Genomic DNA, 26636 nt, shown 5'->3' with positions numbered 1-26636 from the left:
CCATTGGGGAGGGAAAGGGCCGTTTGCGCCGCCTGCGGACTCGGCCGCTGAGCCTCCGGCTGTGGAGGCGCCCTGGAGGAAAGGGCCCGGCCATCCGAGGAGGGGGGGAAGGAGCGGAGGAACAAAGGGGCCGGCGCTCCAGCCTTGCGCTCCGCCAGGCTGGCCCCGCGGAGCGCCGCCGTCGCTCTCTCTGTGGGGGAGCGCAGAGGTGTCTGTGGTCCCCGGCTCCCTGGGGAGGCCCCAGAGAGCAACGCTGGGCAGGGGGGGTTGGCTTACCTCTTCCCCTGGCGTCCGTCGCGGTGGCGGTAAGGGCTCTCCAGCCTCCAACCCTGGCCGGGTCGGCTGTGGTGCCCTGGGCCCTGCAACGGGCTGTGAGGGGTCTCCCTCCGCCCGGTGTGGCCCGGCTCCCACTTCTCTTCCTCCATCCGAGGCAAGAGCCTCTGGGCGCGCTTCCAGCAAAGCCGGGGCTTGCCCGGGCTGAGTGGGAGCCCGTTTGCCCGCTGGCCTGGCCTCTTCCTCGCTGGCCATGGGGGAAAGATAAAGGCAGAGCGGAAAGGAGGGAAAGGAAGAAGGAAGGGGATTTTTTTTGATTTTTTTTTTAAAAAGAGAAAAGGGGGAGAGAAAGCAGAAGTAAGGTATAAGCCAGGCCAAGTCTGGGGGAGCCAATGAAAGATCTTCGGAGAAGCTGAGATGATGTGTCCTACCAGGAGCTAGGCAGGAAGAAGACTGAGGTCTCTGGGGGTCGCTCTGCCCATGGAGGCGGGGCCGGGCCCCGGGCCTCTGTTTGAATTTTTGTCCTGCCTCCAGGAGCCTTTGCAGGCGGAGCTACCCAACATCAGGATGCTCGGCACCCTTCTCTGCTGGGAAAATAGTACTGTATATCATGATTTCAGTAAGGCCTTTGACAGAGTTCCCCATGACATTCTTGCAAACAAGCTTGTAAAATGTGGGCTAGACAAGACAACTGTTACGTGGATTTGTAAATGGTTGACCGAACGAACCCAAAGGGTGCTCAACAATGGCTCCTTTTCATCCTGGAGAGAAGTGACCAGTGGGGTCCCACAGGGCTCTGTCCTGGGCCCAGTACTGTTCAACATCTTTATCAATGACTAGGGGGGAAAATTGGGGGCATACTTATCAAATTTGCAGATGACACCAAATTAGGAGGAGTAGCTAATACCCCAAAGGACAGGATCAAGATTCAAAATGACCTGAACAGACTAGAAAACTGGGCCAAAGCTAACAAAATGAAATTCAACACAGAGAAATGTAATGTACTGCACTTAGGGAGGAAAAATGAAATGCACAGATATAGGATGGGGGACACATGGCTGAACAAGACTACATGTGAAAGGGATCTAGGAGTCCAAGTAGACCACTCTGGCTATCAGGGCTCGATTCCCCACTCCAGCTTAAAAACTCACTGGTTGGCCTTGGGCAAGTCACACTCTCTCAGCCACATCTCTTGCCTTGACAATGGCAAACCTCCCTCTGACGAAACTTGCCAAGAAACCCCTAGGAGAGGGTCACACAACAACAACGAACCCAAGTGAAAACCATAATTAAAACCTGACACAAAACAAAGTCCTTTTTAGGCTCAACTCTAGGTCCAAAACACACTGCAGAAATAATCCAGTTTGAGACTACTTTAAATGCCCTGGCTCAGTGCTAGGGACTCCTGGGAACTGTAGTGTTTGTGAGACATTGACCCTTTCTCTGTCTGGTGCCACCATAAACTACAATCCCCAGGACTCCCTAGCCTTGAGCCATAGCAGTTAAAACGGTCTCAAAGTGGGTTATCTCTGCAGTGTGGACTCTTGAGACTCCCACTCAAGTTACCTTTTTCCTCCTCAGAGTCCCGGCGCAACTCTGTCGGGGCAAATAGCCCTGGACCCCGGCTGGGTCTCCCCCGCCGCTCTCGGGTTCTGCCACCAACATTGTGTGGATGGAGCCACAAAAACAAACACAGTGGGAACCTTTGTGACTCGGAATCGAAGTGGAGGACTCTCGGGGGCGCTGGGGAAGCGTGCCCCCGCGACACCGCTCCCTCTATATACAACCCAAGGCTAACCAAGCAACCACTCTGTCAGCCCACCTTCGTGCAACTGAGTCCAGGCGTAGGAACATGGTGGTTTTAACCGAGGCCACGCCCCCTTCTCAATCTCTACTGCCAAACTAATTGCCCTCAGCGGCGTTGTTGCTACCAATCCTCTTGAGGGGGCGGGGCTTATCTCCACCCCAAGGTCTTCATTGGTCGGTTTTCTGCCAACCAATAAGGAGCAAGGAAAACAAGCAAAGGGTACTGGGAGGTGTAGTTCCTTCCCACCTACTTGGTGGTTTATGTCCATGCAGGATGAACACAGGGGTGCTCCTTTTCCAGGAACTTTTCTGTCCTTGCTTTCTGTCCCCCAGGAGGAATTTCAAATGTCCTCCATTTTGAGCATGATAGAGAAGCAGGAATATCAAGAAAAATGGAAGCCATTACAAAACAAAAGCTGCAGACAGTCATATATATGTATGTGTGTGTGCATGCGCGCGTGTGTGTCTGTAGTATACTATATTAGCTTTTATTTGTCAATTGGCCTTCAGTTTTTCCTTGATATCATATATATCATATATATATGCCTGAGAGGGAGTGATCAGGCAGGCCCAGCTCCACCAGGGCTAGCCTGAAGGAAGTGTCCCCTCCCTAACTGTCATCTTCCAGCCTGAGAGGGAGTGATCAGGCAGGCCCAGCTCCACCAGGGCTAGCCTGAAGGAAGAGTCCCCTCCCTCCTTTACTGTCATCTTCCGGCCTCCTATTCCCCTCCAGCTATGCTCTGACTGTGTGGGGGAGAGGCTTGCGTACCCTAATGAAGTTGTGAGCTATGCTGGCGGTGGTATAATAGCCACCAGTAGGGCCTCCCATGCCAGACAGGTCACAACCGAAGGGTCTGACCAAGAGCGCCAAAGGGCAGGATGGGCTCTCTAGCCTTATGGCAACCATCCTAGGAGAAGGAAAACTCTAATCCCAAACCCGAGCAGATGGTGCTCGTCTAACACTGTAAGGTCAACCATCTAAGAGAAGGAAACGCTAATCAAACCTACGACCCGAGGACCTCGCTGCCACCATCCATGCTTGCCAAGGCCTCAGCAGACGAACCTCTGGTTTAAAGGGTGAGGCCAGTTCCATGCATGCTGCGCTCCACCAGAAAAATCCATTGCACAGGCTGGAAGGATACATCCAACGTCATCAACACACTTGTAGAAAGCACAGATGAGTCCTTCCTGAATCTTCGTTCACGAAGTAAAGCCAAGAAGAATACACAAAATAAAAGCTGAAGACACTCATGTGCGTGTGCATATATATGAGTGTTTAGCTTTTACTTTGTAATGGTTTCTATTTTCATATATATATATATATATACACACACACACACACACACAAAATAAAAGCTAAAAACATGTATATATGAGTTTTCAGATTTTATTTTGTAATATCCTCAATTTTTCTTGAATATATATATATATATATATATATAAGTGTTTAGCTTTTATTTTGTAATGGCTTCCATTTTTCTTGAAATATATATATGTATGTATATATATATATATATATATATATATATATATATATATATATATATAAGCTAAAAAACTCGTGTGTGTCTCTCTGTGTGAGCTTTTTTAGCTCCATTTTTTCTTGAATGTCCAACATTTTGTGGCACCTTGTCTACTTTTGCATCAGCTGGATAGAGCAGAGCTGAGTAACTTTATGGACAGGTTGCATCATGTATCTTCGTATAGGTTCTCTTTGACGATGTTACTTGAAAAATCCATAAAGATGAACCCGTTGGTAGTCCTAGTCCCTTCCTTCTAATACTGTACTCAGTTTCCTCTTTGTTGAGAACGCAGCCTGCAACTCCTGAACTTTCTGGAAATATGTATGCATACGATAGTATGGCTAATACATGATACTTGATTTTTAAGAAATTATGTTTTTAAGAGATGGTTTATGGGTTGTCTCATACCACAACTACAATAAATGTACTTTTATTCATTTTACAATAGTCCTGAAGATTGCCCAATTTGTGATAAGACCGAAACTTGTTGGGCTTTTTAAGATAATAAAGTTCGTGGACCATCAACAGCCCATGAGACTTAGTTTCCTTTATCTCTTCAAATACATTTTATGGTGCCTTCTCCTCCTTTGCAGTGAGGACATCTGGGTACCTTTCCTGGAAGAGAGGGAGAAATTTATTTTGGAGTCTGAGTGTTGGGCTACTACTCTGGAGACCAGGGTTTGGTTCCCCGCTCAGCCATGAAACCCAATGGATGACCTTGGACAAGTCACACTCTCTCAGCCTCAGTGGATGGCAATGGCAAAAAAAACATCTGAAGAAACTTGCCAAACCCCATGATAGGTTTGTCTTAGGGTTGCCATAAGTCGGAAACAACTTGAAGGTACACAACAACAACTACCATTCCCAGAATGTAGAAAAGCTATCTTGTTATTAGCTGCCCTTGAGTAGATCTTCATTCATGGTGATCCTGTGGATGAGACATCTCCAAGACTCTCTATTTCCATTGCTCTGCTTAAATCCTGCAAATTCATGGCTGTGACCCCCCTCCATCTGGCTTATGGTCTTCCTCTCTTTCTTCTACCTTCTACTTTTCCTAGAATTATGAAGTCAAAGGCTTTCATGGCCGGTATCCATAGGTTTACAGGCAGGTTTTCGGGCTAGTGGCCATGTTCTAGAAGAGTTTATTCCTGATGTTTCACCAGCATCTGTGGCTGACATCTTCAGAGAAAGATGCCAGCCACAGATGCTGGTGAAACATCAGGAAAACCCACAAAAAGCTATTTCCTAGAATTGTTGTCTTTTCCAATTAGTGGTGCCTTCTCATGACATGGCCAAAGTGGTAGAATAACGAAAGAATAACATTTCCAAGAGAGTGCCATGTCAGTCTATAGAATCAGTACGTAGAGAGATCTTGTAGCACCTTTGAGATGAACTGAAAGAAGCTGGCAGCATGTGCTTTCCTAGACTTAAGTCTACTTCTTCACATGCATTTGTGTTTTTATTGTATATTGTATATGTTCTGGTGTAGCGTATTCTACCCTTTGGTAGAAAGGGTGTTATAAATTATTATTATTATTATTATTATTATTATTATTATTATTATTATTATTGTTATTATTATTAAGTCTACCAAAGCTCATGGTGTCAACTTCTTTCTTTCAGTGAGTCTCAAAAGTGCTACAAGAGACTGATTCATATTGATACTCTCTCTTTATTGCTTTTGGCCAATGGCCATTGCAAAAATCAAAGTAATATTACAATACACATAAAATTTCCATAAAAATAGTATACAACAGATTGTTCCAAATAGCAAAAGTTTAACATTAACAATTGTGGATAACTTGGATAACATGAATATGTTAAGATTCACAGTTGGGCCCTTTTAGATCAAGTTATCCCCATTACAGGGAACAGCAATCTCTGCTATGTATTTCTCTCTAGTCATTTTAGCCAGAGAAAACAGTGCTACACGCCAGGTCACATATTTATCTGTGTCCATAAGGAGGTAAAGTACTTTTTCTTGAGAGTTCGAAAAGATTTTATTATTGATTAAAGGTAAAATAAAATGCTCTTTTAGGATCTTTATACAAAGGGCAACAGGTTAAGTAATGTACCAAATCCTCTGAATAGGGGCAGCCAACAATACATCTCCATTCATTTTTCGGAACTTTTTAAAGCCTACCATCTCTTTCAGCTGAATCAAACATGTTAAGTCTCAGTTCTGTGAAGGCTTGACACAACTGGGCAAAAGTGAGGTTGTTGAAATAATCTGGGTGATCACAGAATTGTCTGACACTATAATATAAAGGGGCACATGGGGATTCATGAACAGTATGTAAATCTGCAAGGGTAGTAACTTCTAATATTGTATTATTTATTTTTACCTTCCTTGCCGGATAATCTAATCCTGCCAGTTTGCTCATTGAAAGCCCATACTTAGTAATTAATTGGGCTGCCCCATGAACCCAATTATTAACAGGTAGTCCATTATTAAGTTCCAAAATACATTTTTTGGTAATCTAGAGGTTGGCATTTCTTGGATCTTAAACCAATAACACAAGATCTTTTTATCTATTTGGCTTTCTAAAGTTGGGACAGAGGTTTCGAGACGAATCATAGCAGTCAGTGTGTCCCTAGGAAGTCCTAGTAATGCCCTTAAAAATAGTTCTGAGGCACTTCCAGACCTGGGACCTTAGGTGTGCCCCAGATCTCTGCCCCATAAAGGATTTGTGCCAGAGTTTTAGCTTTAAAGACCACTAGAGCAGGGTTTACTAAGTTGCCTCCCTTATTAACAGCAAAGCTCAAGGTTGCTTTAACCAAACTATGAGCTTGGATTTTAATGTTTGTCATATGTTGTTTCCAGGAGGCTGATTCAGAAAAGAAAATTCCCAGATATTTAAAGGATTTAACTTGTTTTATTACATGTTAACTAATGCCACGAGTGTAACTTTGGGGCGCCCCATACCAAAACACACCAAAGGAGTTTTTATTATAATTTACTGTCAGACATTTTTTTTAACAGTCTGATTGAAAATCTGTGCAAGCAAACGTTTTCAACCCACCGGGTTTGGATAAGCGAGTATATCGTCAGCCTACATTAACACTTAACATTAACACTTGCGGGGACTTGATTGACATAGAGCACTACCTCCGGACCACATCTTGAGGGAGAGACGAGGCCTGGCTGGAAAGACTAAGAGCCCTCCCCCCGGACCACCATCGAGGGGAGAGCCGAGGCCGGCCTGGGGAAAGACTAAGAGCCCTCCCCCCTGACCACCATCTCGCGGGGGAGGGGAGAGCGAGGCCCTGGCCTGGAAAGATAAGAGCCCTCCCCCCGGCCACCATTTGAGGGGCGAGATGCGGCCGGCATGGGGAAAGATAAGAGCCTCCCCCCGACCACCATCTTGAGGGGGAGGACGATGCCTGGCCTGGAAAAAAAAAAACTAAGAGCCCTCCCCCGACACCACTGCGGGGGCGAGACGAGGCCTGGCTGGAAAGACTAAGAGCCTCCCTACCGACCACCATCTTGAGGGGGGAGAGACGAGGACGAGGCCTGGCCTGAACGACTAAGAGCCCCCCCGACCACCCCATCTTGAGGGGGAGAGAGAGACGAGGCCTGGCTGGAAAGATCTACGGAGCCCTCCCCCCGCCCCCATTGAGGGGGAGCGCCGATTCATGGCCTGGAAAGATAAAGAGCCTCCCCCGACCCCCATCTTGAGGGGAGAGACGAGGCTGGCTGGAAAGACTAAGAGCCCTCACCCCGCCACCATCTTGCGGGGGAGAGCGAGGCCTGGCCTGGAAAGATAAGAGCCCTCCCCCGGCCCACCCATCTTGAGGGGGAGAGGACGAGGCCTGGCCTGGAAAGATAAGAGCCCTCTCCCGACCACAATTTGGAGGGGAGAGAAGAGGCTGGCCTGGAAGGAACGACTAAGTAGCCCCCCCCCGACCACAATCTTGAGGGGGAGGAGACGATAGGCCTGGCCTGGACAGACTAAGAGCCCATCCCCCCGACCACCATATTGAGGGGATGAGACGACGGCATTGCCTGGAAAGACTAAGAGCCATCCCCCCGACCACCATCTGAGGGGGAGAGGCTATGCTGGCCTGGCAAGTCTTAAGCGCCCTCCCCCCGACAACCATCTTGAGGGGAGGAGCAGGCGAGGCCTGGCCCTGGCACGTCTAAGAGCCCTCCCCCCGACCACATCTCTGAGGGGGAGAGGCGAGGCCTGGCCCCTTGGGAAAGACTAAGAGCCTCCCCCTCGACCACCATCTTGAGGGGGAGAGGCGAGGCCTCGGCATGGAAAGACTAAGAGCCCTCCCCCACGACCACCATCTTGAGGGGGAGAGACGAGGCTGGCTGGGAAAGGGACTAAGAGCCTCCCCCCGACCACCATCTGAGGGGGAGAGAAAGGCTGGCCTGTGGAAAGACTCTAAGAGCCCTCCCCGAACACCTATTGAGGGGGGAGAGACGCGGCTTGCCTGGAAAGACTAAGAGCCCTCCCGGCCCACCATCTGAGGGGGAAGAGCCGAGTATGGCCTGGAAAGACTAAGCGCCTCCCCCCGACCACCCCATTTGAGGGGGGGGAGGAGAGACGAGGCCTGGCTGGAAAAGACTAAGACGACCTCCCCCCGACCACCATCTTGAGGGGGAAGGGGTGGGTGGGGGGAGACGAGGCCTGGCCTGGCAAGTCTTAAGTGCCCTCCCCCCCGACAACCATCTGAGGGGGAGGGCTGAGGCCGGCATGGCAAGTTCTAGAGCCCTCCCCCCGACCACCATCTTGAGGGGGAGAGGCGGAGGGCCTGGTCTGGAAAGACAGAGCCCTACCCCCAGAACCACCATCTTGAGGGGGGGAGAGACGAGGCCTGGCCTGGCAAGACTAAGAAGCCCTCCCCCCGACCCACCATCTTGAGGGGGAGAGGGGAGAGACGAGCGGACGAGGCCTGGCCTGGAAAGGACTAAGAGGCCCTCCCCCCGACCACCTCTTGAGGGGGAGAGCCGAGTCCTGCTGAAAGACTCATGAGCCCTCCCCCGGACCCACATTTTGAGGGGGAGGGAGAGACGAGGGCCTGGCCTGGGAAAGATAATAGCCTCCCCCCGGACCACCATCTTGAGGGGGAGAGACGAGGCCTGGCATGGAAAATACTAAGAGCTCCCCCCTGCCCCACCATTGAGGGGGATAGACCGAGCCTGGCCTGGAACAGACTAAGAGCCCTCCCCCCGACCACCCTCTTGAGGGGGAGAGACGAGCTGGTCCTGGCAAGATCTTAAGAGCCCTCCCACCGACACCCTCTTGAGGGGGACAGAGACGGGGCCGGCTGAAAAGACAAGAGCCCTCCCCCGACCACCCACCATTTCTGAGGGGGTGCGAGACGAGGCTTGCCTGGAAAGACTAAGAGCCCTCCCCCCTGACCACCATCTTGAGGGGGAGGGGAGAGAGACGATGGCTGGCCTGGCAAGATAAGAGCCCTCCTCCCGAACACCATCTGAGGGCGGAGAGACGAGGGGCTGTTGCCTGGGAACGCCTAAGAGCCCTCCCCCCTTTGCCAACATTCTGAGGGGGGGAGACGAAAGGCCTGGCTGGAAAGACAAGAGCCCTCCCCCCCGACCACCATCTTGAGGGGAGAGATGATCCTGGCCTGGAAAGGACTACAGAGCCTCTCCCGAACCACCATCTTGAGGTGGAGAGTACAGGAGGAGAGAGCCTGGCCTGAAAGACTAAGAGCCCTCCCCCCGACCACCCACTTGAGGGGGGAGACGAGGCCTGGCCTTGAAAGACTAAGAGCCCTCCCCCCGACCACATCTTGAGGGGAGATACGAGGCTGGCCCTGGAAAGACACCGAAGCCCTCCTCCGACCACCATCTTGGGGGGAGGAGCCGGCTGGCCTGGAAGACTAAGAGCCCTCCCCCGACACCACCCTCTTGAGGGGGAGAACGCGGGCACTGGCCTGGAAAGACTAGAGCCCTCCCTCCGACCACCATCTGAGGGGGAGAGACGAGGCCTGGCTGGAAAGACTAAGAGCCCTCCACCCGACCACATCTTGAGGGGGAGAGCCGAGGCCTGGCTGGAAGACTAAGAGCCCTCCCCCCACCACCATCTTGATGGGGGAGAGAGCCGAGGCCTGGCCTGGAAGGACTAGAGCCCTCCCCCGACACCTCTTGAGGGGGCAGAGACGCTGGCTGGCCTGGAAAGACTAAGAGCCCTCCCCCCTGACCACTCTTGAGGGGGGAGCGACGAGGCCTGGCCTGGAAAGAAACGCCCTCCACCCTCGAACCACCATCTTGAGGGGGAGAGATGGCCTGGCCTGGGAAAGATAAGAGCCCCTCCCCCGACCACCATCTTGAGGGGGAGAGTGAGGCCTGGCTGGAAAGACTAGAGCCCTCCCCCGAACACCATCTTGAGGGGGAGAGACGAGGCCTGGTGGCAATAAGTGCCCTCCTCCGAACACCATCTTGAGGGGGGAGAGAGGCCTTGCCATTTTTTGTATTGTATTGCAATTTTTATTGACACCGCTATGATCATTGCGGAATAGCGGTCTATAAAAAACCTTATTTTATTTATTTTCTTCTTATTATTATTATTTTATTACAGAGAAAGGTTTTGATCCAGAATGTAACTGGGGCATACTGTAAACCTTCTAACACCTTCACAATATTATTAATATAACAATTAAATAAAAAAGCATGCTAAAATACAGCCCTGTTTGACACCCGTATAGTTATTTTGGGGAAAAGATGGCCTCCAAATCAACTTTAACCTGTATTGAGGTGTTATAGTATATAAGGCCCTAATTAGATATAATAAGCGGGGGTCAATATCTGCCTCTCTAGCTTTGCCACAACAGATCCCTAGGAATTGAGTCAAAAGCTGACTTTAGGTCAATGAAGCAACATAAAGCTTTGCTTCATGTTTTGGGTGTATTTACAGATCAAAAAATTTAATACACAACCATCAATAGTAGATTTCCCTTTTGAAAACCAGCTTGACTTCAGATATTGTATCTCTCAGACCAATCTTCTATGCATTCCAATAGGGTACACATACAGTTTGGAGGAGATATTCAACGAGTAATTGGCCTGTAATTGGCAGGATTTTTTTTAATCTCCCTTCTTTTTATGTATGGGGGCGATGATACTTGATCTCCATCCTTGGGGAATAGTCCTGATTTATTTATATATGTAAATAACCTGGCCAAACAAGTGCCCAATAATCTGTTTTACATTAATATCCATGAGCATCATGTCTTCCCTGGAGCTTTATTATAGATGTTTGGACATATTTTTTTAACCTGTTCAAGGGTAACTTCTGGCCATTCTGGGAAGCAGAAATTTGGAGAAAATATGGATGGGGATATGGAGGTTGTTTACAAGCTGGTAGGAGGGGGAATGCGTGGATGTAGTGTTATCTTGATTTCAGTAAGGCCTTTGACAAAGTTTCCCATGACATTCTTGCAAACAGCTTGTAACAGGTGGGCTAGACAAGGCAACTGTTACATGGATTTGATTGGTTGACGGGGACAAACCCAGAAGGTCCTTACAATGGCTCCTTTTCATCCTGGAGAGAAGTGACCAGTGGGGTCCCAGAGGGCTCTCTCCGGGGCCCAGTGCTATTCAAAATCTTTATCAATGACCTGGATGACAGGATTGGGGGCAATTTATCAAATTTGCAGATAACTCCAAATTAGGAGGAATAGCTAATACTTCAGAGGACAGGTCAACATTCAAAATGACCTGAAATGACATAGAAAGCTGGGCCAACGCTAACAAACTGAATTCACATGGAGAAGAAATGTGGTACTGCATTAGGGCAGAAAAATAAAATGCACAGATATAGGATGGGGGACATCTAGCTGAATGAAACTACATGGAAAGGGATCTAGGAGTCCAAGTAGACCACAAGTTGAACATGAGTCAACCAGTGTGATGTGCAGCTAACAGGCCAATGCTTTTTAGGCTGCATCAATAGAAGTATAGTGTCTAGATCAAGAGAAGTAATATGCCATTGTATTCTGCTTTGGTCAGGCCCCACTGGAATTTGTGTCCAGTTCTGGGCGTCACAATTCAGAAAGAATTGAGAAACTGGAGCGTGTCCAAAGGAGGGTGACTAAAATGGTGAAAGTCTGGAATCATGCCCTATGAGGAACGACTCAGGGAGCTGGGATGTTTAGCCTGGAGAGGAAGGTTAAGAGGTGATATGATAGCCTGTTTAATATTTGAAAGGAAGTCATATTGAGGAGGGAGCAAGCTTGTTTTTGCTGCTCCAGAGACAGGAACAGAAATAATGGATGCAAGCTCAGGAAAAGAGATTCCACCTCAACATTAGGAGGAACTTCCTGACAGTAAGGGCTGTTCTACAGTGGAATGCACTCCCTCAGAGGGTGATAGAGTCTCCTTCCTTGGAGGTCTTTAACCAGAGGTTGGATGGCCATCTGTCAGTGATGCTTTGATTTGGACTGGATGGCCCTTGTGGTCTCTTCTAACTCTACAATTCTGTGATTCTACGATTCTATACAGCTATACGTGTTTACAAAATATTCCCCCCCATACATTATTTTGAATTACTGCTTTTAAAGAATGGTCTATCATTCTGACATTGCCTGCTCATGCAATAATATGCCAGAATTTTTGTGAATCCTTTCATGTAGCGGCATGTTTCATACTGGTAGAATTCAAAGATTTAGCTGTATTAGTCTGTTAGAATCATTATGCCAAGGGATCTTGTAGCACCTTTGAGACTAACTGAAAGAAAGAAATTGGCAGCATGAGCTTTCCTAGACTTCAGTCTACTTCCTCAGGTGCATAACTGTTGTGAGGTGGAGAGATTTAGTAGCATCTTTGAGATTGAAAGAAAGAAATGGGCAGCATGAGCTTTTGTAGACTTCAGTCTACTTCCTGAGATGCATTTGGTGGAGTGGAAGCCAGGGACAGACATATATATGTCATTGGTTTGTGAGGATGTCAATACGAATTACAAATCCTTTGTGTATGGAAATGAAGTTGCAAGTCCAATTTTAACGACATTCATTAGTGCACAAAGGCATAGGAAACGGGTCTTTGTGCATGGAGATGAAGTGGCAGATCCAGTTTTGCAATGGGACTAGCCTGTGGTGAGGGGAATAGAAGAACATAGGCCAACCCCATGAAGATGGGGTCAGATGGTGTTGAAGTGCTAGTGTGTCAGGAAACCTTTGTTTTTGTTCAGTCCGTTGCTGAGGGACTGTAGTTTGTGGATGAATTCGAGTTCTGCTGTTTCTCTTTCCAGTCTACCTTTTTAGTTCTTTTGTTCAATGACTGCTGTTCTGATGTCTGAGATGAAAAGCCTGGGGAGATGGAAATGTTTTGCCACCGGTGTTTATGTATTCCCATTCCTAATGTCTGATTTACTGGTATGTCCATTTATCCTCAGGCGCAGGGGACTGGCCTGTTTGCCCAATGTACAGTGCTGATGGGCATTGATGAGTATGGTATAAATCACATTGGAGGATGAACACATGAAGCCCCCCCCCCATATGGTGGGTGATGCCATTGTCTCGTGATGACATTGCCTGGACAAATGTATGGGCAGAGTTGGCATCTTGGTTTGTCATGTGTCGTCCTGTAGGTGAGTACCTGGTTGAGGTTTGGCGTCTGTCTGTAAGTGAGCACAGGTCTGATGTGAAGTCGAAGGCTTTCATGGTTGGCATCCATAGTTTTTTGTGGGGTTTTCGGGCTATGTGGCCATGTTCCAGAAGAGTTTATTCCTGATGATTTGCCAGCATCTGTGGCTGGCATCTTCAGAGAAAGATGCCTTCTCTGAAGATGCCAGCCATAGATGCTGGCAAAACATCAGGAATAAACTCTTTTAGAACAGGGACACATAGCCTGAAAACCCACAAAAAACTAAGAGTACAGGTCTGCCACCAAGAGGCCTTGAAAGAGTGGCATTATTGTCCCGAATGGGTTGTAGTTCATTGATGATGCGCCTGAGTGGTCCCAGTTGGGAGCCTTATGTGACCACTAATGGGGTTCTGTCATTTTCTCTGATTCATACTGTTAGCCTCAGGTTCATCATCTTGGCTTCCAGGGAGAGTTCAGGCTTGATCTGTTCAAGGACCCCTTTATTTGTCTTTTTCAGTTAAATCTCATAACCTTGAGGACAAATAGAAACACAATGGGACTTGCTTGCAGCCCCAAGCCATTTTAGTGCCTGAGGGAAAGGGCGTAATGTGAACCCTTCCCATTCCAAGTACAAAAAGTTGACAAACCTTCTTCAGCAATGGTGATAGAATAATATCCTTCACTACACCTAGCAAGCCTAGTTTAAAAAAAATGTGGATGGGTGTGGCACATGACACATAAGAGATTTATCCTACCAACATCTGCAGCCTAAGGCAGTGCTGCCTAATGGTAGGTCCAACCCTACATCTATGTAAGCATAAGAGAGGAGTCTCGCTTTGCTCTGTAGGATACTACAATGAAGGCTATGTGTGACCACTTGAAACATTCAGAGTTCATAGTCTTGTCTTCCCATATTTAACTGTGGAAGAATTTAAGGTGACAAAGTCCTGCATGCTGTGTGATGGTCCATATTTAACTGGCATGATTATAACAAGGGCAGAAATATTTTTTGAGAAGCCAACAAGATAGATGTCTCGTTCCATTCATTTTCTGAGATGAGTGAAGAAAATAACAAGGGCTGTGGAACAATAAAGGAGGGGCAGGGTCAACATTGTGCATCGTGTGGTCTCTTCCAACTCTATGATTCTATGATTCTATAAGTTGCCTGCCAACTGATGGCAACCCCATACATTTAATAGGGTTTTCTTAGGTAAGGAATACTCAGAGGTGGTTTTGCCAGTTCCTTCCTTTGAAATATAGCCTACAGTACTTGGTAGTCATTGGTGGTCTCCCATCCAGGTACTACCCAGAACAGACCTAATTTAGCTTCTAAAATCAAATAAGATTTGGTACCTTTCTGGTATTTAGTAGCAACATTACCCTCTTCGAGCAACATTTGTTTCTTGAAGGCCTACAGCACTTATCCTGAATCATACATTTGTCCTTCAAGATAAGCAGTGCTGAAAAAGGCACATCAGAAGCAGCAAAAAAGAAGTCATTGTTTATTTATCCGAGTGTCCCAACAATTGGTGGCAATCTTTTAAGTCTGTAGCAGTAGTAGATAAAGGATAATAATCTCTGAAAACAGAAAAGGGGGCTTTAATTGCATTTAAAATAATGGAAAGGCTAAGTGAAACAAAGAGGTTTTAACAGATTGTCTACAATTAAACAAAGGTCAAGCCAGTCTAATCTCTGATAGGAGGGGGCTCTGTAAGTATGGCACAGCCACCTGAACAGGTTTCCAAAGTAGGGTTTCCAGACTTATCATCTGCTATTGGTAGGCTCATACCAGAAGAGGAAATCTCAGATATTTTGTCCTGGTCTCTAAGCATTTCGGCCAGGGCAGGGATGTAAGCTACATGGAATGCTTATAGCCCCCAGACCTGTTTTTGTGTACCTGGGATCTTTCCCTGTGGGAAAAAAAAAGGGGGGGGAGAATGCTGTTTCTGGAAGAACACCCAACACCCACACCACTACAAATATGCTACCTCTCAGAGGTAAGATTAGCCATGGTAAATAAGAATCTGTGGGACTATCTACTTGTTACGGAGGGTTGCTTTAAAAAAATGGCTTTTTAAGGGTAGATAACTGTGCTTATATTAAGAACTATTAAACGTCATGATGCGTAAAGTGAAGCAGAGGCTGGTTTTGTGGCCTCAGAATAATGGACCACTTTTTTTTTTAGCCCCCAAATAATAAAAAAGTGAAATACATCTCTTGGAAGCTTTCAAGACTATCAATTCACCTTTTATTTATTTGATTTATATTCTGCTTTTCTCCCGAATGGGACTCCAAACAGCTTACAATATAACTTTGGAGCATCTAAAGCAATATAACTTAGAAGATCTAAAGCAAAGTGCTGGTTTTGATTTTCAGAACAAGATGATCCCAAGCTTCATCTTGTTTTGCTTTAACATTTTCCCTTATACCGAGGAAGGAGGTTTTACAAAACAGGTGTCAATGACATTAAAATAACCTCTCTGGACACCTGGAAGTTGTTCGCCCAAGGTTTAGAGTTTACACATATGAACCATCAGCATGAACTATCAAAGCACCATTGAACTAGAAGACAATGTAGTTCCTAGAAATCTGTGGGTGTTGTGTGGTTAAGAAAATACACTCCACAAAGCAACCTGGCCAGCCCATTTTGCAACTTTCTGAGGGCTGTTTGAGTTAGCCCCAGGTCAGCACCTTGTAGTTTTTAAGGAGGTGATTAAGGCAAAGATCATTGTGACCAGGATCACGTTCTCCAGGGAGAGGTTTAAAGAGTTAAGGCTTCCTCATATCTCTCCTGTCTTGTAAGGTCCCTAGTTCTGCTCAGAAGCTGTTTGATATTGACTAAGAAGATAATCCATTTTTCCCAATGTCATCTGGTGAACTGGACAGGATCCTTTATGGCCTTGCCTCCTTAAGATAGCTTTAGCTGGAATTTGGTCCTTGGTTGCAAATGCACTCTTCCTCTGAATTGTGACACATCCATACCTCCAACTGTCTCAGTTTGGCAAGGATAGTCCTGATTAAACCTCTGTCAAGCCACATTTTCAGCTGCTTTTAAAATAGAATCATAGAGTCATAGAGTTGGAAGAGACCCCCAAGGGCCATGCTGCCATGCAGGAAGACACTGTCAAAGCATTCCTAACAGATGGCCATCCAGCCTCTTTCCCAGCTTCTTTCTCCTCCTCCCACTTTCCCCCTTTGTCCTCTGCTTTTGTTGTTTCTCCACACATGTACCAGTGTGTTTTGACTGTGAAATGGAGGTTACACACATCCCCTCCAACACATGCAAACAGTGCAATTCTAAGCATATCTACGCAGAGATAAACCCCACTGAGTTTAATGGAACTTTTTCTTATGTGTTTATCACACTGGGAAAAAAGACGGGAGCACAGCAGGATGCTCCTGTTAATCTTGTGAGATTTGGCAAAGATTATCATACGATGTCGCAAATATCCCATAATTATTCCGTGAATAAAGAGGAATCATAGCACTACTTTTTATTCATGGGATTTTCCTTGCATAGTGAGTTGTGGCTGTGGAAATTTTTATAAGTGACATTGCATGAGAAGCTGCATCTGGAGAAAAATAATTTCTCTACTGTTACTAAAGGTTAGGGTTGCCATAAGTCAGGACCTCCAAACCGGGACAAATGTAGGACAACATTTTCAAATGGAGGACACATTTTTTAAAATGGAGGACACACGAAAAAATTGATGATTTTTAAAAAATGTTAATATAAATGCATGTTTCTTAGGCATGATCAAAATGGAGGACATTTGGGCATTATTCCTAGACAGATGGCAGAAATGTTCTTCCCTTTCTGGCCAAACCACCCCCCCTCCATTCCAAAACACACACAACAGCACATTTGGGCATTTCACATGGCTTTATTTAACATGGCCTCTTGCATATTTCAGAGGCTTATTCCATAACCAAACCCCTTGGGTTTAACACTTAACATGGTTTAACATGGCTATGCATATTGAACATGTCAAGGTGGTTTCACAGTTCTTGCACCAAGTGTACTTCTCAGAAGTGTGTAGTTGGTCAAGGGACTTTGGTTTTTCTTCACTGCGCATGAGTTTGTAAAACTCAGAGCAACTTACATTGGCCATGCCACAGAGGCTTGCTGATATCAATATCACCACTGTAGTCATCATCATCGCTATCATTGTCCAAGCAAGGCAAGCTTGTTAGCATTCAAAGCACCAAAATGCACTATGGAAAGTCACACTATCTCAGCTTCAGAAACAGTGTGCGCATGCCTCAGAAGCTGACTGATATCAATATGATCATCATCATTATCATTGTCAAAACAAGCAGACTTGTTAGCATTAAAAGCACAAAAAATACACCAATCTGGATTAGATATCATTCATTGGAAATAAAAGTCCACAGAACATTAGCACTGAACCAAAAGCATTCTCTTGTGCTGGCAAACTACATGTCCCACTCACAAGTACGCTTAGCATTTGAAACAGAGCAGGCATTCTCTTGGAGGGGGAGGGCTTAGAGAGAGGGGGGTAAATAAAGGGTTAGATAGAAGGGGGGTTAAATAAGGGGGTTAGACAAAGGGGGCTAGATAGACCAGTTATGGCCTTTTCTAGCAGTCACTCCCTGATCTGCTGGAATTTCTCAAAAGTGGCCTCTTCCACAGGGTTGCCATAAGCCAGAAATTCTGACATGCTCCAGCTCCCAGAATTCCATAGCCTTGAGTCAGAAAAGATTTAAAGCATTGCCAGCCAAACTGGGTTATTTCTCCAGTGTGGATGCGGCGTGATGGAGCCACTCCCGTCCCTCCCTCCCTCCTGGGCTCCCTTTTGCCTTTTGCCTGGTGCCTCCCCCCATGGCTCCCACAAGTCCCGGCTTCCCTCTTGTTAGAAAATGCAGCTCTGGCCAAGGAGGGAGTTGGGCACACAACAACAACAACAGCAGCAGCAGCAGCAGCAGCAGAGGCAGAAGTGGGGAGGAAGAGAAAAAAGAAAGGAAGGAGAAAGAAGAAAAGGAGGAGAAAGAAGAAAAATAGGAAAAAAGATAAAAAGAGGAGAAGGAGAGGGGAAGTAAAAGAGGATAGAAGGGGGTTTAATTAAGGGAGTTAGAGAAAGGTTGGCTAGAGGCAGGGTTGCCATAAGTCAGAAAGGAGTTGGGCACACAACAACAACAACAATATAATAATAATAATAATGATTTATTTATAGCCTGCCCAATCACGAAGAATCCGGGTGGGTTACAACAATAAAATACATCAATTACAATGAAGTTAAAAATCAAACCCTAGACCTACCCCCCCATACCCAGTACTAAAACAGAATTAAATAGTATAAATAGTATAAAAAACATTAAAAACATTAAAAGCATTTAAAAAGGCAGAAACATAGACGGGGAAGAATAGACAAATGAGGGGACAATATCTCTATATCTGGGGATATTGTTGGAAAGGCCTGCCGGAAGAGATCCATCTTGAGTGCTTTCTTAAAAGCTGTCACAGTGGAAATGTGACGGATCTCCTCTGTCAGGTCGTTCCATAGTTTAGGAGCAGTAGTAGAGAAGGCCCTCTGGGAAACTGATGTTAATCTAGATTTTTTTGGCTGTAGTAGATTTCTTCCAGAGGACCTTAGTGTGTGGGGCGGACAATAGGGAAGAAGGCATTCCCTCAAGTACTCTGGGCCCAAGCCATGTAGGGCTTTAAAGGTGATCACCAACACCTTGTACTTTGCCCGGAAAATAATAGGCAGCCAGTGCAGGGACTTCAAGACCGGTGTTATATGGTCATTCCTAGAAGTTCCTGTGATCAATCTGGCTGCCATATTTTGTACCAACTGAAGTTTTCGAACTTGGCACAAGGGTAGCCCCAAGTACATTACAGAAGTCCAATCGAGAGGGTACCAGTGCATGTACTACTGTTTCCAGGTCCCTCGGCTCCAGAAAGGGGTGCAGTTGGCATATCAGACGGAGCTGATAGCAGGCGCTCTTGACTGTTGCATCCACCTGAGCTGTCAGTTGGAGCGACGAGTCAAGGAGCACCCCCAAGCTGTGAACAGAATCCTTCAGGGGAAGTGTGACCCCATCCAGAACTGGCTGACACAACTCCATTCCTGGATTCGGGGTTCCTATAGCAAGTACCTGCGTCTTACCTGGATTCAGCTTGAGTTGGTTTTCCCTCATCCAGTCCATTACTGCCCTAAGACAGGCATTCAGAGGAGAGATGCCATCCTTAGTTACTGCTTCAGTCCGAGACATAGAGAAATATATTTGGGTGTCATCAGCGTAGTGATAACACCCCACCCCATGTCTCCAGATGATCTCACCCAGCGGCTTCATGAGAGGAGGGGGGGAGGAGGAGAAAAAAGAAGGGAAAGAAGAAAAGGAGATGAAAGAAGAAGAATAGGAAAAAAGATAAAAAGAAGAGGAGGAGGAGGAACAGGGGAAGAAAAATAAGAGGAGGAGGAGGAGGAGGGGAAAGAGGAAGAGAAAGAGGGGAAGAAAAATAGGAGAAAGAGGAGAGGAAAGAGGAAGAGAAAGAGGGGAAGAAAAATAGGAGGAAGAGGAGAGAAAAGAGGAAGAGAAAGAGGGGAAGAAAAATAGGAGGAAAAGGAGGGGGAAGAGAAAGAGGGGAAGAAAAAGAAGAAGAGGAGGAGGAGGGAAAGAGGAACAGGAGGAAAAATGAGGAAGCAATTTGCCTGCAAAGCCCTCTCCAGGCTCCAGCCTTGGGCCTGCGTGAGGCTCGAAAGAGAGGAAGCTCCTCCTCCTCAGGCTGGCTGGCCAATGGGGAAGACTGGAGCTGGGGCAGGCTTCTGCAGCAGGGGCAGGCTGTCCGGCCATTGGCCAGGCAGCCTGAACAGGAAGAGCTCCTGCTCAGCCCTGCGCACGGCTGCGCAAGAGCGCGCAAGGCAGCCGAAAGAGGGCACAATGAAGAAGCGCCGGCAGGGGCCCGGCGGCGCGTGCAAAGGCTGCGCCGCGATGCCTCCGCACCTCTGCGCGCATACAAGGGCCAGGCTGGTGGCTGGGTGCACGCGCACGCGCGAGGGCTGTGTTGGCAGCCGCGGCAGCAGCCATATCAGTAGCTACAGCTGCAGAGTGGCTGTGGTTGCTGCTGTGGCGGCCGCGGCAACAACGGGCCAAAAGCGGGACGGGACGTTCCCAACCCGCCAAAAAGCGGGAAAGTCCCGCCCCCAGGCAGGATATGGCATCCCTACTAAAGGTACAAGAGCCTTGTCTTCTTTTTCAAATATTAACCTTACCCAGGCTGGGCTACACTATGATTTTATACCTCTTCTTTTCCACTTAGGTTCCCTCCTCCTCCTCCATTCACACAAACATACACCAATCCTGAGAATTCTGGTTTAGTACAGATGCCAAGAAAGCAACTACAGATATCACACCTCACACCTTTCTTTTTCCATTGTCAGAAACCAGCAGGTCTAGGGTTTTACAAGTCCCCATAGTCAAGAATTAAGTAATTCCACTGCATTCCTAATACACTAAAAGACAGAGCTTGTGTAACTTTAGAAGCTATTTCATCAGTCTGATGAAATGTTCAAGCACATCAGCAGAGCAGAAAGAGAAAAAGCTGTGTATACAAACACCCTCCTGTCCTTCTGTCCTTTCATTGTTCTTGCACTACTCAGAAGTAAATCCCATCAAATTCAATAGGACTTACTTTCTAGTTTAGATCTATACATTTAGTCACACACTACCTGCAATGGGTTCATTTCCAGCACTGAAAAGCTGAATATTCTCCAATAATAGTATGGACCTTTGAGGCGCACCCTCGAGTGAGAGCAACCTCAGATATGGTCAGTCTCCATTCCTACCTCATTACCCAAAGGCAATATGGAATTCTATGCAATTCACTCCACACATCTAAGAAAGTAGACTAGGATTGCATCTACACTGCAGAAATAATGCAGGTTGACATGGCTTTAGCTGTCATGGTTCAATGCTATGGAATTATTGCTGTGCTACACTACAGATATGTAAGTTTAACCTTCTCTGTCAAAGAGCTCTGGTGCTGCCAACAAACTACAAATCTGTACAAAGCATTGAACCATGACAGTTAAAGTGGTGTCAAAGTGCATTAATTCTGCAGTGTGCAGCCCAAGCTCTCTCTTAAAACTACAGCAACAGCAACAAGAAATTTCTCTGCCTTCCTCCTGTTCTTTGGTGAGACCTTACCGAATCCCAAGTGACAATTTTCTCCCACCATGGGGTGAAGATGCTAGTCTAGGCATGTTGGAAATGACTTGAAGTCACACAACAACAAACAAACAAACAAACAATCTACATACCCTAAAAGCAACAGATCCTATCTGTTCTTGGAAACAAAGCAGGGTTAGCCCTGGCTAGTACTTGGAGACTGCCAATGAATACCAACTGCTGTAACCTATATTTCAGAGGAAGGAACTGGAATAAAACCACCTCTGAGGATTCCTTGCCTAAGAAAGCCCTATGAAATGTATGGGGTTGCCATAAGTCAACAGCTGACTTGAAGGCACATACACATACCCTTGAGTGCCTTAAAAGTACTCACAATGTTCTAATCCTGTTAGAAATGCCTGAACAGCATTGTTTGGCTTCTTTAGAACACTATCATATTAGCAACTCATAACTGCCTTGTAAACAACTAATATATATATCCCAAAGGTTCTCTCCTCCTTTGTGGTTGATAGCTGATGAGTCATTAGCTTGTAATAAAACACAGACTCTCATTTTATTTAAATCTTATTTAAGAATCTAGGTATACCTGGCAATAACAACATCTGCTACCAAAGTCCTAAACCCATTTATTTATTTAAGACATTTCTATGTTGCCTCCCAGCCCAGAAAGGGCCTGAGGTGGTGAACAAATAAAAGCTGTTAAAACGGGACAATTACAATCAGCCCTCTGTATCCACAGATATTTTATCCAATCATCCATGGCTTGAAAATATTCAACAATAATTTAAATCCCCCAAGCTAACCTTGTTTTTGCCATTTTAAATAGGGGACACCATTTCACTATGCCTTTGTGTTTAATGGGACTTGAGCACCCATTGATTTGGGTATCGACAGAGGATCCTACCCCAGCAGATACCAAGAGCCCACTGTATAATTTTTTAAAAAAACACATTATTAGTTCAAATTGGAGTAGCCCTGTGAAATCAATGGTGCTTATATGACTGTGGATTCAGTGGGTCTGCTCTATTTGAGGATGGCACAACTGGATTTATGTGTGCAGTTCAGGGGTAGGAACAGTGAAGCCCTCAAGCAGTTGTGGAGTGGAACTCCCAGCATTCCTTAGTATTGGCTGCTAGGAGTTACACTTGAACAAGATGTGGAGGGCTGAACAATTCCAAGAGAATTGTAGGCAGATATAAAGGGCTAGCTGTAATTGGCAAACAGGACTTTCTCCTGCTATCCAGTCCTCAGCCTTATCCCTGGGCTTCTAACAGGCTTGGTGTTGGTGATGCAAAGATGGAGGGATTGTCATAGGTTTTTCTTAGGCAAGGAATACTCAAAGGTGGTTTGACAGTTCCTTCCTCTGAAATATAGCCTACAGCACCTGGTATTCATTGGTGGTCTCCAATCGAAGTACTAACTGGGCTGACCCTGCTTAGCTTCCAAGTCCAGACAAGGTCTGGTGCCTTTAAGGCATTTAGGTTGTTGTTGTTCATAGAATCATAGAGATGGAAGAGACCACAAGGGCCATGCAGTCGAAGCCCATTCTCCCATGCAGGAGCTCTCAATTAAAGCATCCCTGACAGATGGCCCTCCAGCATCTGCTTAAAGACTTCCAAGGAGGGAGACCCCATCATTTTCCGAGGGAGTGTGTTCCACTATTGAACAGCCCTTACTGTCATTACTCCTAATTTGAGGTGGAATCTCTGTTCCTGGAGCTTGCATCCATTGTTCCATGTTCTAGTCTCTGTAGCAGCAGGAAACAAGCTTGCTCCCTCCTCAATACGACATCCCTTCAAATATTTAAACAAGACTATCATATCACTTCTTAAGCTTCTCTTCACCAGGCTCATAGGGCTTCATGGTTTCCAATCCTTCACCATTTTAGTTGCCCTCCTTTGGACATGCTCCAGTTTCTCAACATCCTTTTTTAATTTAATTGTCCAGAACTGGACAGAGTAGAATAGAGTGGCATTATCCCTTTCCTTGATCTAGAGACTATACTTCTATTGATGCAGCCTAAAATCACATTGGCCTTTTTAGCTGCCACATCGCACTGTTGACTCATGTTCAACTTGTGGTCCACTTGGGCTCCCAGATGTAGTCTCATTCAGCCAGGTGTTGTGTGCCTTCAAGTCATTCCCAACTTACGGCAACCCTATGGTGACCCTATAATGAAGCTTTCTCAGAGGGATTTGTTCAAATGGGGAGTTTCCCATTGCCATCCTCTAAGCCTGAGAGATTGTGACTTGCCCAAGGTCATCCAGTGGGTTTGGGCCATCCATGTTCTATTTGAATACTGTAACCACTGTAGAACATTTTATTTCATTACTAATGGAAAAAATACTTCCATTGGTATTTTAAAAAGATAAGAAATCCAAGTACAGTGGTACCTCGGGATACGAAATACCCAGGTTACGAAATTTTCGGGATACGAAAAAATCCCATAGGAAAACATTGTTCCGGGTTACGAATGTTTTTTCGGGTTACGAAAAAACTTTTGGTGCTTTTTCCGGCTTTTTCGCACGGAATCGCGGCTTTTCCCCGCAGATGGCATTCGGCTTGCGAAGGCTTGGGTTACGAACGGTGCCACGGACAATTAAATTGTAACTGAGGGCACCACTGTACTAAGTTTTACCCATGCTGCTCCATATAATTTGGTAAATGATAGCCCTATGACCCTTAGTGGAACTCTGTTACCTGTCCGCCACATTAGAGCAAAGCGAGGGGACGGGGACATGTACACACCCACCTAGGCATAAGCATGTCATTTAGATAGTCTAGGGAGGGGTAGGCACCTTTTGAGCAGGGGGCCGGGTTGCTGTCCCGAAAAACTGAGGGGGCGGGGGCCTGTGCTGGGGGTGGAGACTCAACCTCCGGGGGCGAGCTTCCACCCTCCAGGGGCGGAGCTTCCACCCCAGGGGCGGGTTCCACACCTGGGGGGGAGCTTCCACCCTGGGGTGGAGCTTCCACCCCCAGGGGCAGGCACCTCCTTTTGGGGCCCTGGAACCAGAGGCCGCTGCCGTCGCCAGAGCCCTGTGGGGGCCCCAGCGACGGCAAACTGGCCACCCAGGGGCTGGCTGCCGCCCCGGAACCCCTGGAGACCCCAGAAGGGAACGGGCCTCCAGGAGCCAACTGAGTCGCAGGAGCCCTCCTGAGGGCCAAGCGTGGCAATGGCCTCCAGGGGCCCGCTGCCGCGACGGAAGCCCTCCTGGAGGGCCCGCGGACGGGCAACGCGCCTCCCAGGGGCCCAGCTGGCGCCATTGGAGCCCCTGGAGGTCCAACAAAGGCAAAGGGCATCCCAGGGGCCCGCTGCTGCTGTCGGAGCCTCCTGGAGGGCCAGCGAAGGCAAGGGACAGGGCTCCCGGGGGGCCCGCTGCCGCATCGGAAGCCCTCATAGAGGGCCCCTGCGAGGGAGGGAACGGCCTCCCAGGGGGCCCGTGTGCTGCCGCGGAGCCCTCCTGGAGGCCCCAGCGAAGTCAATGGGCCTCCCAGGGCCCGCTGCCGCCGGGAGCCCTCCGGAGGGCCCCAGCGAAGGGAAACAGCCTCCCAGGGTGCCCGCTGCGCCGTCGGAGGGGGGGCCCTCCAGGGGCATGCGCGGGAACGGGTCCAAGGGGCCCGCTGCCGCCGTCAGAGCCTCCTGGAGGGCCCAGCAACGGCAATGGGCCTCCAGGGGCCTGCTGCCAAGATAAATAGACAAACAAAACCGTAAGGATAACAACGAGGACGAGAAGAAAGAGGGGCACAGGACAGGAGAAACGTGGCAGAAAACACAACAAGATCTTGAGAACTGCAGTGAGGAGAAACCTAAAATGAAATACAAAACAAGTCGCCGACCATAAAACACGTTCGGTGGTAAGAGCGAGCCGATATGAGAGATCTGTTTAAATACTATAGTGTAAAATAAAACGTGCCGCAAATAAAGAGAGTATCATGGAATGACCAAGTAAAGCGCTCAGCCGCGTTCCGTCCGGAACTCTGGGCGCCGGCCATTTTAAGTGGAAAAACAAAAGAAAAATGGCGTGCGAAATCTCACGCACCTTCCTGGAGGTCGCGAGAGATTTCGGCGCCATTTTTTTGCCCAAAAATGGCGGTGCCCAGTGGCGGCCAAAAAGCCACAACCGGCGGCAGTGGCGGTCTGGCTGGAGGAGCCAGGGGGCCGGTTCCAAGGGCCTCCGCGGGCTGCATCCGGGCCCGCGGGCTGGACGTTGCCAACCCCTGGTCTAGGGAGTCGCAAATGAGGATTATCATATTGCCCAAGAGGAGCAATGTTTCTTCCAGAGGCGCTTACCCCTCCCCGAACTGTTGTCCGAGCAGATTAAGCCTAAAAAGACAATAAGACCTAGTCATCCAGGTTAAAGAAAATAATTAAACACCTTGCCAGCAATGGGCATTTGCCCCTTTAAGGACTCCCAGATTTGCTTGTTCACTGGGCCAGTCTGGATTTCAGGGGGAAGCTCTGTCCCTTTGAACCCTGACCTGGCTCCTGACTCCTGGTCCAGTCATCTATGACTGAGCCTCATGCCATCCCCATCATATTCCATTTAGACTCCCGAGAAGTCTACTAAAGTAAGATAGTAATGCCTGAAATCCTATTTAATGCTAACCCCTGATTTTCCTGAGCCTTGAGGAGTGACGGGTGTTAGTGAATTGTATGTGTTTTTTTCCCCTTATAAATAAATTGGATATTAATTCTAGAAGTCTGTCTCAGCTCCATTTATTGGATTCCCTAGTGTCTTGGTTATACACAACGGGAGGCGACCCTGCAGGGCTGTTGTAGCCGCCCTATCTCGCAATATCGAGCTAATAATAAAATTCCCCATCAGATCCTTGGCTACAAGACAAATTAAGCTTTTTAAACTCTCAGTGTTTAAATATTTTCAATGTGGGATAAACAACCACAGGCCTATTACCCGCTTCAGGAATCACAAGTTTCCAGGCTAAACAACCAGTGGCTAGAGATTTTACTTGGAAAACTGCAGCCGCTCGGATTTGTCTGTGGTTGGAAATGCAATGCCATCTCTTTTCAAAAATTTGGATGTAAGGGAGAAATTCTGGATCCACAGAATTAAGACCTTAAAACTGTCATCCATTAAATGTGAAAGAGTGCTGACAACACAAATTGGCCACCTAAATTGCAACCTTAGATACAGCTTACTTTGTTTTCATCAACTGAAAAGACACACAAAAAGCCTAAATGTTTTTCTAAAATATTTACACAAAAGACACAGCTGTGTTAGCCTGGAATAATTGGTATGCAAAGGGATCTTGTAGCACCTTACGAATATGGGAAAGAAAATCTGCAAAAGCTTAGTGACCACTCT

General features: G+C 47.2%; 3 protein-coding genes across 5 annotated transcripts in view; 1 reads left to right on the top strand and 2 right to left on the bottom strand.

Moving 5' to 3' along the window:
- SESN2 (sestrin 2) overlaps nt 1-2115 on the bottom strand; it is a 47316-nt gene extending 45201 nt beyond the window's left edge. The window contains exon 1 of the mRNA XM_042440828.1: nt 1840-2115. Coding sequence (XP_042296762.1) covers nt 1840-1938 — 99 coding nt within the window. The 5' untranslated portion in view covers nt 1939-2115. The remainder of the gene's footprint in view (nt 1-1839) is intronic.
- The window catches only part of FGR (FGR proto-oncogene, Src family tyrosine kinase), a 665433-nt gene that overhangs the window by 384095 nt on the left and 254702 nt on the right, over nt 1-26636 (top strand). The gene's annotated exons all lie outside the window — the stretch shown is intronic.
- FAM76A (family with sequence similarity 76 member A) overlaps nt 3976-26636 on the bottom strand; it is a 70951-nt gene continuing 48290 nt past the window's right edge. The window contains exon 8 of the mRNA XM_042440848.1: nt 3976-4217. Coding sequence (XP_042296782.1) covers nt 4170-4217 — 48 coding nt within the window. The 3' untranslated portion in view covers nt 3976-4169. The remainder of the gene's footprint in view (nt 4218-26636) is intronic.

This window comes from Sceloporus undulatus, chromosome 9 (genome assembly GCF_019175285.1).
Source record: "Sceloporus undulatus isolate JIND9_A2432 ecotype Alabama chromosome 9, SceUnd_v1.1, whole genome shotgun sequence".
NCBI classification, from domain to species: domain Eukaryota; kingdom Metazoa; phylum Chordata; class Lepidosauria; order Squamata; family Phrynosomatidae; genus Sceloporus; species Sceloporus undulatus.
This window is presented reverse-complemented; position numbering and strand designations above follow the sequence as displayed.